Source organism: Tursiops truncatus, chromosome 2 (assembly GCF_011762595.2).
Source record: "Tursiops truncatus isolate mTurTru1 chromosome 2, mTurTru1.mat.Y, whole genome shotgun sequence".
Classification (NCBI taxonomy): Eukaryota; Metazoa; Chordata; class Mammalia; order Artiodactyla; family Delphinidae; genus Tursiops; species Tursiops truncatus.
In genome coordinates, this window is record NC_047035.1 from 78,150,817 (window position 1) to 78,163,801 (window position 12,985).

The 12,985-nt window shown below is 37.3% G+C and overlaps 1 protein-coding gene across 4 annotated transcripts in view; it reads right to left on the reverse strand.

Moving 5' to 3' along the window:
• Nucleotides 1-262: 262 nt before the first annotated feature.
• AQR (aquarius intron-binding spliceosomal factor) overlaps nt 263-12,985 on the reverse strand; it is a 111,562-nt gene continuing 98,839 nt past the window's right edge. For all 4 annotated transcript variants that reach the window (XM_019935244.3, XM_019935243.3, XM_019935245.3 and 1 more), the window contains 2 exons: nt 11,436-11,549; nt 263-8,762 (listed from right to left, as the gene is read on the reverse strand). In XM_019935244.3, the coding sequence (XP_019790803.2) occupies nt 8,448-8,762; nt 11,436-11,549 (429 nt within the window). In that variant the 3' untranslated portion in view covers nt 263-8,447. The remainder of the gene's footprint in view (nt 8,763-11,435; nt 11,550-12,985) is intronic.

A 12,985-nucleotide genomic window follows, 5' to 3' on the forward strand; every position in this document is an offset into this window, starting at 1 on the left:
TTCAATAAGCCAATAAGCAGAAAAGGGAAGTAAAAGGCACAGAGATTCAAAAGGAAATAAGAAGTAGAATGATCAAAGAAGAAGAAATAAAACTACCATTATTCACAGATGACATAATTATGTATGTAGATAACCCAAAATAATCTACTGTCATACTATAATAAGTGAGTTCAACAAGATCGCTACATACCAGGGCAACATACAAGAAAGATGCTGTATCTCTATATACCAGTAACAAATAATGACAAAACATAATAAAATGTAGTTTTAAAAGTACCATTTATAGTAGCATAAAAAATCAAATATGAATAAATTTAACAAAAGATGGCCAAAACCTTTATCTAGAAAACTACAAAACATTATTGAGATTAAAGAATGCTTAAGTAAATGGAAAGAAACACCATATTCCTAAATGATGAAGACATCAGTTTTCCTCCAAATTGACCTATAGAATCAATACAATCCCAATAAAAATCCAAGCAAGTTTTTTTTCGCTTTTTTTTAGAATTGACAGGATGATTCTAAAGTGTATACACAGATTAAGAGTGGCCAATATCTTGAAGAATATAGCTAAGGGAGAATACACAACCAGATGTCAAGGTTTAATGTAAAGCTACAGTAATTAAAACAGTTAAATGTTGGCACAAGAAAACTATACCAATGGAACAATTCCAGAAACAGACCCACACATATACAATTACTTGATTTATGACAAAGATTACAGTATAGTGTTGAGAGAAAGAATGATCTAATAAATAGTGCTCAGTTAATCTTGATTCCTACCTCATGTTATTACAATCTATTTGATAAGGCAGACAAAAAAAAGTACATTTTGTACGATTCCATTTTTATGTAGCTCAAAAGCAGGCCAAACTACCCATGCCCAATATTCATAGTACCATGTCAATTTAAGAGAACCACTTGACCAATTTAATTTCTCAAGTGTCAATGACAGTTGACATTCATGAGTCTTTTCACCAAAGCTACGACTGTATTTCTGCAGAGGAAACACATTCTCTACTTGCTCAGATGAGCCCATTCATTTAATGAGCCCAACTAGACCAAGAGTTGCAATGGCGACCTCTAAAAAACCGCAACTGATTTCTGTAATTGCATAAGAGCGTCTTGCTTTGAGTTGTTTTAGAAACAGACGTTTGCTCCTGGGAACTTTAGCTCACACAGATGTTCTTTTCAGCTCCCAAATGTGCTAACGTTGGGTTTGCGGCAGGTAGAGTTAAACTGGAAGGCTGAACCAGGCATTCCTCATTTTATTGCACTTCACTTTATTGTTTTGTAGATACTATGTTTTTAACAAATTGAAGGTTTGAAGCAACCTTGTGTCAAGTAAGTCTATCAGCAACACTTCCCCATGGGCATTTACTCACTTTGTGTCTCTGTGTCACATTTTGGTAATTCTTACAATATTTCAAACTTTTTCATTATTGTTATATTTATTATGGTGATCTGTGATCCTGCATGTTATTACTGCAAGAAGATTATGACTCGCTGAAGGCTCAGATGATGGTTAGCATTTTTCTTTTTGCAATAAAGTATTTTTAAATTAAGGTATGTATGCCTTTTTAGATATAATACTATTTAGCATACTTAATAGACTACAATATAGTATAAAAATAACTTTTATATGCACTGGGAAACTGAAAAATTAGTGTGACTCTCTTTATTGTGATATTCAATTTATTGCAGCGGTCTGGAATGAACCCACAATAGCTCTGAGGTTTGCCTATAATGGCAATTTAAAGTACAGGTCTTGGTAAATTCTAACTTTTCCCTTATCATATATTACATTCTTTTAAAACTGTTGTTATTTAAACTGTTCTGACTTTGCCTAAAACTAAAACAGCGTTAGGATAATTCACATTTTGGCACTTAAATACTACTTACTATAGCCCCTCCCCATTATATGTTTCTCATACCTTTTTCAATCCAAAACAAGTATTAATTTGGCTTTCACCTGTAAGTATAAGCACTGTAACATTAAAGCATATTTTTTCATAGACCTCTTATTTCCTATCCTGATTTTGGCAACCTGGTCTCCTCTCTGGTATTCTAAACCTGAGAGGAATTCTTTAGTAGGCTTGCCTTGCTCATCTGTGAAATATTAAGTGTTGCTCCTTCTACTTGGATTTGTTTCAAGCAAATAAGTTTAAAGAACAGCAAGGTAAGGAATTTGCCTGAATGTCAGATGGTGGTTCTGGTCCCAGTTCAACGAACCATAGTGTCCTAGGCAAACCACCCAATGCCTCAGTGTTCTCACCTATGAACTATGGCATTGTTGCCTGACATACAGTAGGTACTCAGTCCATGAATGCACAAGAATTAGATAGTTTCAAAGACACCTTCCAACTTTTTACTTTTTTTTTTTTTTTTTTTGCAGTACGCGGGCCTCTCACTGTTGCGGCCTCTCCCATTGCAGAGCACAGGCTCTGGACTTGCAAGCTCAGCAGCCATGGCTCACAGGCCCAGCCGCTCCACAGCATGTGGGATCCTCCCGGACCGGGGCACGAACCAGTGTCCCGTGCATCAGCAGGCGGACTCCCAACCACTGCGCCACCAGGGAAGCCCCAACTTTTTACTATTTTTAATTCAATTCACTTCTGTGAAAAGTAGTCAACCAGCAAAATAAAATGCAAATTAACTAGCTCTATTCTTGTTCCACTACTATTCTTGGGGAAGTCTGGGATTAGAAGAAATCAGCACTGGAAAGTGCTACTAGAAGAAAATGGGTAATGAAAATACCATAATACGGTAACCACATTTATTGTAAATAACTGAACTAAAAACCAGAAGAAAACTCCCCTCAAAATGAACCAATGAATGAGAGTAGAAAAAGGTATTTTATACGACCACTTCCTATCAAGAACTCTTGACTTTTTTAAAAAGGTCAATAAAATCAGTTTCTCAAAAGAGCCATTTATATTAAACAAGGTATCTCCCAAGGAGAAGCAGTTACCATTGAGGTTCTTGCACTTAGATTTACTGCAAGAAGAGTGTTGGGTGAATGTACGACGTAAGTCAAAGATAGCGAGAAAGAGGATGGTGGGGACCATTATCTCTGGAGATCAACCAAGAGACAATTCAACATGTCCTATCCAAGGTAACTTTTGGGGTCCTTTATCTTACATTCTTCTTTAAGGAAATTTTCTTCATATTTGCCTAAATTTTCTTCTATTATTTCTTGTCCACCCCTATTTACCACGCTAAATCTTTTCCCCTTTTGAAACAGACTTTTAAAGAAAACAAACATTTAGAGAACTGAGAAAACAAGACACACTGGAAATACGGACTGTCCTTTTACTGCACAGTAAGAAATGAGAAAAGGTTAGTGTGAAATCCTGGACTCTAAAATTAAAATGTAAACAGAGAATGCTCAGTGACCTTTTCTTAGAAGGCTCACACGAACGAATGTCATGGTACATTGATCAAACTTTTATTCATTTGTATTTTCAGGATGTTGCTATTAATACCATGTGACACTCAACAGTTAATTACACTATAATACGACATTTTGTCCAAATCACTTCACCTCTACGTTCTTCTTCAGCTGTGCTACTTTAGCCTCTGGAAAAACGATGTATTAAAGTCTTATTTTTGTAGGGGAGTGAAGACTTTACCTTCTTAGGTCTGTACCTGGGGCCTGTGAATTAAACTGTCAAAAGACAAATTAATAGGAGAAACAGCATGCAAATTTAATTGATGTTTTTAACTTTACTTCCGGGGGCTACACAGAAAAGTAAAAACTCCCCCCCCAAAGCTGTTAGGCTTTGAAGCTTATATATCATTTTAACAAAGGACAATAAATTATGGAGAAGTAAATAGGCAAAAAAATAAGGGGGGGAGTTTGGGCTTTTAGGGGTGGTAGATTGTGGGCAAGTAAATACACGGGGAAATTAATGGAAGATAAGGGTCATTTTAGTAAGGTTTGTTTATGCAGACTCATTTCACAGCATCATCTCTGTGTCCCGTGATAAGGGTTGTTGTCTTCCTGGTACAGGAGAGAGGGGATACCTTTACAAATGGAAATTTATGTCATCTTTACAAAGGGAAATTTATGCCCTGCTTTTAGGCAGAAGCACAAGGACAGAGAATACTTCCTGCATCTGCTGTTTGTCAACTGCCTTCAGCTCAAAATAATCCTTATGACAAAGTAGCATATTGGGGCTGGTATATTCTTATCCCCTTAATTTTCTAAGGGGGAATCAAAGTTCACTTGCTAATGTAAAAATACTGGCTCCCAAACTGTTCTGAGGAACTAGTTCTTTAGAATGTCTTATTTAAAAAAAAAAAAAGAAAAAGAAAGAGTTCTATGGTCAAATAAGCTTGCGATAATCAAATGCTAGATTAAACAAAGTTAACATGATTTTTTCCTGCAGGAAAGAACCTTTAATTAGCTAACAATGCATTGTTATTCTGCAAATGGGGAATGAGAATTAATTGTGTTCCTCAAACTTATTTGACCACGGAACATGTTTTTCAAAGTATTTTTGAAGACGGGTGGTTTTGTAACATATGTTGAGAAATACTGGGATTAGCCATCTTTCATATGTAAATGCAGAAGTTTAAGTAGCTAATGAAATAAGTGTAAGCCAAAAGGTAGAGCTGGCAATAAAGCTGGCAGCCAGCAGTAACTGTGCTGCATTCTGAGTCATGCTCCAGGGGACTGAGCTCAGGGTTGTCCCTATGAAGAAAAAAAGTGTCCAAAGCTTCTGGTTACCGCTGAATTAAAACCCCTTCTCGGGCACTGAAGAATAGCAATAGATAAAGAAAAAATGGTCTCATGTGCTCATTTCCATCCTTGGCTCTGTACAGCTCCAGTTGTATTATTCTTAAACATCTATTAACATGATTGCTTCATAATTACAAAGGCTAACTGCCAAGCATTTTTCACAGGAAGCAAGGCACTGCTTGTTTTTAACTGCTCTTCTGGTGCATGCAAAAGGGTCAGCGTTCTTTAAAAAATCTTTTTTATCTTATTTTAATTGAAGAAACACCTCTAAAATACCATGTGAGTACAAGATAAAAAGGAAAAAGCACATTCAAGCTAGGTAAGTGCAACAATATAGATGATCTCGGGGTGGGGGAGTACAGGATACAGAATTGATGTTACCAATATATCCCAAGCACAATGGTACCTACTATCTCCATCTGGGTATGCTGTTCTGCTAGAAATTTTAATTTCAGCAGAGACCATCCTCAATGCTGCCATAGGCTGATTTCGAGGTTTCCAATCAGTAAATCTGATCCTTGATCTTCAAAGGTCAACTGCCACCACGTGTTCCCTTCTTAATCCTCCTCCATACTCCCTGGATAGGGGCATAGCTACGCACCCAAGTCAGAGGACTGGCTGGCAATATCCTACACTGTCTCAAAGATTTGGGGGAAAATGCAGAGGGTGGGACTGGTATTTACCAAGCAACCAGGTGCCAGATGTTTTCATAAACATTACCCCATTAACAAACAAACAGCTCTTTTCCCCATTTTGTAGATAAAACTGTGACTTACAGAGGTTATAACACCTGTCAAGGTCAAAGCAAACGCTGATGAGCAAATTACGTAAAATTTGAGTCGGGTCTGGATGAGTCCAAAGTCTGTTTTACAATATCATGTTGTCCCCTGATCATAAAAACTTCATTTTTTATAGGAGCACAAATGGCCCATGTATACCATTTCTCTCAGTATCTAGCAAAATATCAACTTTTATCATCGCACTAACTTCAAGAGACCTGATAATATTTAGATCTTCTCATTCATTTGCCCAAATCAATAGAGCTATTTATTCCCAACTGCTGGTAATGTACTTTCTTAACTCAGCATTTTGTGAAAAAAAGTCTAAATACTTGAATTGCTTCATTTCATGCTCTTTCTCTTGGCATGTGACTTTTTGGTCTGCTTTTAAAAATAAACTCCAAAATCACGACATATTCAGATATGAAAAACAGGATGGAGAGCAATGGGAACACTAATCTGAAATGGTCACCTGGCTAGAATACCTGTGTCTGTAGTAATCCCAAATTAAATGGAAAAATTTTGAATTTATGAAGCAATTACTCATGTGTGGTTGATTAAAAAAAAAAGGCACAAAACTGCCCTGGACTATAGATTGGATTCTACCCCCGTCTCCCACAGTTGCCACCCTGGTTAAGACCATCTGATTCAGTTTCCTCATTATTTAAGTTTAGAAAAGATCTCTTAAGTTCCTTTAAAAATTCCCCAATTCTATAGTCAACTGCAGTTCACTGGCCTTTCCAGTGAATAAACAATTTAAAATAATGCAAGTCCCACTTTCATCATCCCTTTCTTAATTTGACAGAGGCAAAGGAGTTATTCATCTTCCAGTTAAAATTTTCTTTTCAGTGTAATAGAAAACCAAGCAGCAGAGAAAAACGTTCAGCCACCCAGCTAGACAGAGTGATATACAGTGTTGGGAAAATGGTTTATTTCAGGAGAAAGCAGCACAACAGTTTTGCTTTACTTTGGTTGCAGGTCTCATGAGTCATTTCCTCCAAAGGGCAGAGGGAAAAATCACTCTTTTCCAGGAAAGACAGTAATATGGTAAAGCTTCTTTCCCTCTTGCTTAGCCTGATACTATATATTCACAGATGAACATAATTCTGAGTGCAAGTCCTCATACAGATGCCCATGACACCTGCTTTCAAATTCTTATACTCAGAGAAATTATGTAACAGACCATTTGGCTCCATCCTAACTCTGATAACAAACAGACCTAGGCTTCCTACGTTCGTTTCCTTGGCATTTCACTCCCCTTGTTATCCCATCACTTTCATCGTCCCCTTCCCCACCCGACACAGTTGTTGATGCTGCAAGAAGCACTGTAAGACAGGAGTCTAAATGTTACCCACCACAGACTGGTAAACTTAAGCCAACATTAGTCACTCAAAAACATCATTGACTTGACGTTCTGGGTTTAATTTCCTTATGAATTCATCATTGCTTCAAAATATCAAGATGAGGAGCACTGGTCTGGTCACTGGCAGTGTGCAGTGCTTGCTTAATTCTTCAAAAGTTCGTTGGACACGGTCAAGCCTAAAGGTAGATGCACTAGATTTGGGGAAATGCTCCCCTTAGCCACTCTAGCAGATGTGGGAATGGGGAAGAGAACTAGTGGACAAGTTCACCCTTCCCACATACATATATTCATCTCTTCTCTGGTCACCATGCCCAGGGACCTTATAAGCAGAGGTCCATTGTCAGAAAACAGTCATACTCACTGTAAACTCTACCATCATAGGATCACCATTCAACCTCTCACTGATGTGAGGACGGCACAGTAATCTCAGTACAGCGCTCCTAAAACTACGAAGTGCATTTGAATCACCTGGGGACTTTGCTGTAATGCGGATTGAGATTTAACAGATCTGGGGTACAGCCCAAACTTTTGCATTTCTAGCAAATTTCAATGCAACACTGATGCTGCTGATTTGCAAACCACACCTGAGTAGCAAGGTCCTAGTACAGACGCCTTCCCAAATCTGGAGCACATTTTACCTTAAGGGCTCCTTATGGCTGGTTATCTATCAAGAGAACTAAACAGGGCAGAAAACTCAGAAGCTCTGCATTGGAAGAAATCCATCCTGAATACAGGAATTAATTAAGTTCACTGATTTTCACTGCCTGGACCCTGGACCTTTGTTCCTGCCCAAATGGATCTGCCAGATCCTTCTTGCTTAGATGAATGACAAATCTTGGCCCAGCCTCACCAGCCTTATCTGATATCATTCGGCCAGCAACTCAAACATTAATTGTGTAGCACCTGCAAAAATAAAAATGCAGGTTCCTAGGCCCTAACCCTGAGATTCTGATTCATTAGGCCTGGAGTGGCCCCCAAAATAAAGAGACATTCTAGGTGATTTTACACATTCTGAGATTTGGGGGAAGGAAATGCATGTCTTCTTTAGTGGATCGGAGCAACTTATATCCTATGGTGTTGACGCCTTTCCATCAAGGAAGACAGCAAAGAAAGGAGGGATAGAAAGAAACATGACTTGAGCATCTTACATTATGGTAGAAGAAATGATTTCCTCCCCAATTTGGACACTTGCTTGAAGTCATTTGTAGTTAATTCCAGTATATTTTGTCCTTTTCTTTAGCGAAGTTCACTAAAAATGTGAACTATTACTCTGTAGAAAATTCTTCTAATGTAGGTATGATTATAGATATAGTTATTTAATAATCAAAATATCAAAGGAATGGTTATTTATTCTTCTGACTGGACAAATAAAGTTGGAGTTGTTCACACACATTCTTTTTTCATATATACCAGAAGACAAACATTGAGATCAGCTAACAAAAATAAGGACTGAATATTAATTAGTGCCATTAAAATGGCAGAAGAATATGTAAAATACAAAAGGTAACTTTACCTAGACTTTATAAATGAAATGTCCTCCCTAAGAAGGGCTACAGTTTGGCTACTTGGTTTCTCTGGGGGCGGATGTGGCATCTTGAGGGGTGTTATTCTCCGCTGGTACAGCTACAGGTTCTGCCACAGTAGCAGTGATCTCGGATTCAGTAGGGATGGCCCCTGAACTGGAACTGTCTCCTGTGTGACTGGGGATGGTCTCAGTCTGAGAGGCTGAGGTTTCTTGACTGGAGCTGGCATCTGTTAGACTAGGTACAATGTCAGCTTGAGCAGGCGTGGCCTCTTCTTCTGTTTCCAATTCTGTTTCCTGACTTTGAACTTCTTCACCTTCTTCTAGCATAGCAGGTGGTAGCTGTAATAAAGTCTAAAGAGAAAAAAAAAAAAAGAAAGAGAGAGAGAGGGAAGACATCAAAGAATCCAAATAAAAAGACACTGGCTTATAAAGTTAAGTTCTCACATTATCTTCCTAACTGATACTGTCACTCTAGAATTCTCCAAAACACTGCTGGCCATGTTATATTACAGATGTAACAACTCTGATGATAATGGCCTAAGTTTTACTGACTCCATGGAATATGCCTGCCTAGATATCAGATAATAATGATGAGATCATACATTACATCCTCAGGGAGAAAAACAATATCAAAAGCTATTAAATTTTTTAGCAAAGGAATTTATTGTAACACTCTGGAAAAACGGTGGCTGATTAGGACTGACTGCCACACCAACTCAAGAAAGGACCGACTTCAATCAAGGGGCCCTGTGAGGGGTGAGAAGGAACCAAGCCTTGAGACAAGGCCATGGCAGGGAGAGAGCAGCAGGGCACAAGGCTCCTGTCCCACTTAACCAGAACACTGGAGCAGCTCTATATGCCTGGCTTCCCTTTTACCCCATGGCAGTCTGGAGCTAAAGCTGGGCTTCTCTCTTCAGGAACTGTTTCTCTTGTTGGAAACTGAAAAAATTTTAAAGTAGTATTCACAATGGCAGCACAAAATGTGAAACACTTAGCAATAAAACTAACAACATATGTATAAAGCCTGTATGCTGAAAACTGCCAAACACTGAGGAGAGAATTCAAAGAAGACCTAAAGAAGTGGAGAGAGATATCATATTCATGGAAAGAAGACTCAATATTGTTAAGATGTTAATTTCCCCAAACTGATCCTAATCAAACCTCAACATGCTTTTTCTGGGGGTTGAAATAGACAAGCTGATTCTAAAATTTATACAGAAAAGCAAAGGAACTAGAACAGCCAAAACCATTTTGAAACATAACAAAACTGAAGGACTCACATTATCTCATTTCAAGATTTACGATAAAGAAACTCTAATAAAGGTAGTGTAGTAAAGGCAAAAAGGAAAGATGCAAAGATCAACAGAACAGAATAGAAAGCCCAGAAGTAGACTCTCACATACGTGGCCAATTGATTTTTCTACTAAAACAAGGTGAGATCCTAAAAGTTCTCAAAATAAGAAAAAAAAAAAGTGTAACTCTGTGTGGTGAAGGACGTTAATCAGATTTATTGTGGTGATTGTTTTGTAATATATAGAAATAGCAAATCATTATTTTATACACCTGAAACTAAAATTATATGTCAATTATATCTCAATGTGAAAAACTGCTTTTTTAATCTCAAAAAAAAAAATGACAAGGCAAGTCAACAGAGGGAAAATATAGCCTTTTCAGGAAATGGTGCTGAAACAACTGGATATCCACACGCAAATGAGTAAAATGCAACCTTACCTTGCCCCATATAAAAAAAATTAACCCACAATGTACCATACCTCTAAATAGCAAATTAAACTATACAACTTCTAGAAGAAAACATTAGGGGAAAAAATCCCTGTAATTTTGGGTCAGGCTAAGTTCTTTTAGAACATAAAAAGCATGAATCACAAAAGAACAACTTGATACACTGGGACTTAGTCAAAATTTAAAACTGTTTTTTGAAAGACACTTAAAAATGAAAAAACAAGTCACAGACTAGGAGAAAATATTCATAAAACAAACATCTGAGGAGGAACTTGTAGTCAGAATAAATTTTAAAACTCTCAAAACTCAATAATACAACCCAAAAAAGTGAGTGAGAGGCCTAAACAGACACATCCTCAAAGATATGCAGATGGTAAATAATCACATGAAAAGATGTTCAATATCAATTGTTATTAGAGAAGTGCCAATTAAAACCACAACGAGACCATTACACACCTACTGGAATGCTAAAATAAAAAGACCAAACATAGTAAGTGTGTGTGAGCTCTCATACGTTGCTGGTGGGAATATAAAATGGTACAACCACTTTGTAAGACAGGTGGGCAGTTTCTTAAAAGAAGTTGAATACATACTTACCATACTATCCAACCATTCCACTCCTAGAAATTTACCCGAGAGAAAGTACAAAGACTTGTAGGAGAACGTTCATAGTAGCTTTATTTGTAGCAGCCAAAATTGGAAACAACCCAAATGTCCATCAGTGGATGAATGGGTAAACTTGGTAATCTGTATAATGGATTACTTATTCAGCAATGAAAGGAAAAGGACTACTGATACATTCTGAAACATAAATGAATATCAAAATAATGCTGAATAAAAGTAGGAAAAAAGAGTACATGCTGTATGAGTCTATTTACATAAATGTCTAAAAAATGGCGACTAATCTATTGTGACGTAAAGTAGATCCTTGGTTTCCTGGAGAAGGTGGAAAAGGAACTGGTGAGAGAGGAGAGGGATTATCAAGGTGTACGTGGAAGACTTTTGGGGGATAATGGATATGTTCGTCATCTCGATTATGGTGATGGTTTCATGGATATATACAAATATCAGAACAGATCAAACTGTATACTTTAGATATGTGGAATTTATTGTATGCCAAATTATATCTACAAAAGATGTTTTTAAGATATGGATGTTACACGAATAGTAATCTACTTTGGTTTAGCTGGTTTCCTGCAAGGATTCAAGTATGTTAAAGATTTATTCGGCAACAGAGAAGATTCTCCAGCAAGAAAAATAAGAGTCAATTTTGAGAAAACTTACCTGATGATAATGATGTGTGGTCTGTATCAAATGCATATACATGTTGTATACAAAGTTCGCCATCTGGGGCATGTTCTTTATTATCTGTACTTCATGAGATGGTCTCTCTCCGTTCTAGAAGACGGCAAAAAGAAAGTTAAGTATAATCACTTATATGTGGAAATCTAAAATATGACACAAATGAACTTCTCTACGAGACAGAAACAGACTCAGAGACATAGAGAACAGATTTGTGGTTGCCGGGGGGGTGGGGGTGGGTGGGTGGGTAAGGGAGGTATGGATTGGGGGGTTGGGATTAGCAGATGCAAACTATTATGTATAGAATGGATAAACAACAAGGTCCTACTGTATAGCACAGGGAGCTATATTCAATATCCTGGGATAAACCATAATGGAAAAGAGTATGAAAAAGAGTGTATATTTGTATAACTCAATCACTTCCTGTACATCAGAAACGAACGCAGCATTGTCAATCAACTATACATCAATAAAATAAATTTAAAAAAAAAAGAAAAAGAAAGTTAAGTATAGAGTGAAAGACACTGAAAGCTAACACTTCAACAGAAGCCCATGTCTCCATCTTACGTATGAACACTATTTGACTATTAGGGTTTGGAGGAAATAAGAACAGTAAGAGGACATTAAGATGTAAGTGTTAGAGTCGAATAAGGATTTCATGAAGAGAAGTGATTCAATTTAAATTGAGAAAAGGCAGAGATGAGGAGAGAGCTAAGAGTCACTAGCTTTTAATATAATTTCAAGTTGGTAAGTAAAACATGAGTTTTGGTCTACTAACTAATGTAGAAGAATTCATAACAAATAAGCAATCATTTGAATAGAAAAAAACCATCAACATGGTCTCAAGTAGTGGTCTCCAATACCACATAGGCTCCAAAGGCAAGTCTCAAGACTATTCACAAAGAAAATATTAAAATTATTCTTCCCATTTATGTTTTTCTAAAAAATAAGAAGCTATCATTTATTATTACTTAATATATAGACTGTTAGTCATGAGGGTTAATATTTGCCAGTTTTTTTTTTTTGGCCATGCCATGCTGCTTGTGGGATCTTAGTTCCCCAACCAGGGATCAAACCTGTGCCCCCTGCTGTGGAAGCGTGAAGTCCTAACCACTGGATCCCCAGTGAATTCCGGCAAGATTGTTTTTTCTTTACTAATAAAGCGCATGGTCAAAAATGTTGGCAAATAGTAGTTTAAGGTGTAAACTTTGTAGTACCCATCAGAACCATGTGGGGAAAGTGTTAAATAACAGAGGCCTGGGCTGTAGCCCCCCAGTGATTTCGATTCAGTAGGTCTGAGGGAGAACGAGGTGATTCTGATGCAGTGGCTTCTGACAACAACCCGAGAAACACCACTCTATCGGTGTAGGTAAAGTGGTAAAGCAAATGAAGAAAACAGAAAATGTGCACTTCTTCTAAACCATCTGAGAATAAAGATTAAGAACTTTCCTATTTAACGTCAATTGTAAAATTTTTATAAAGTCTCATCCTATCTTACTGTACAATTCAGAAAATCATAGAGGTAAAAAACA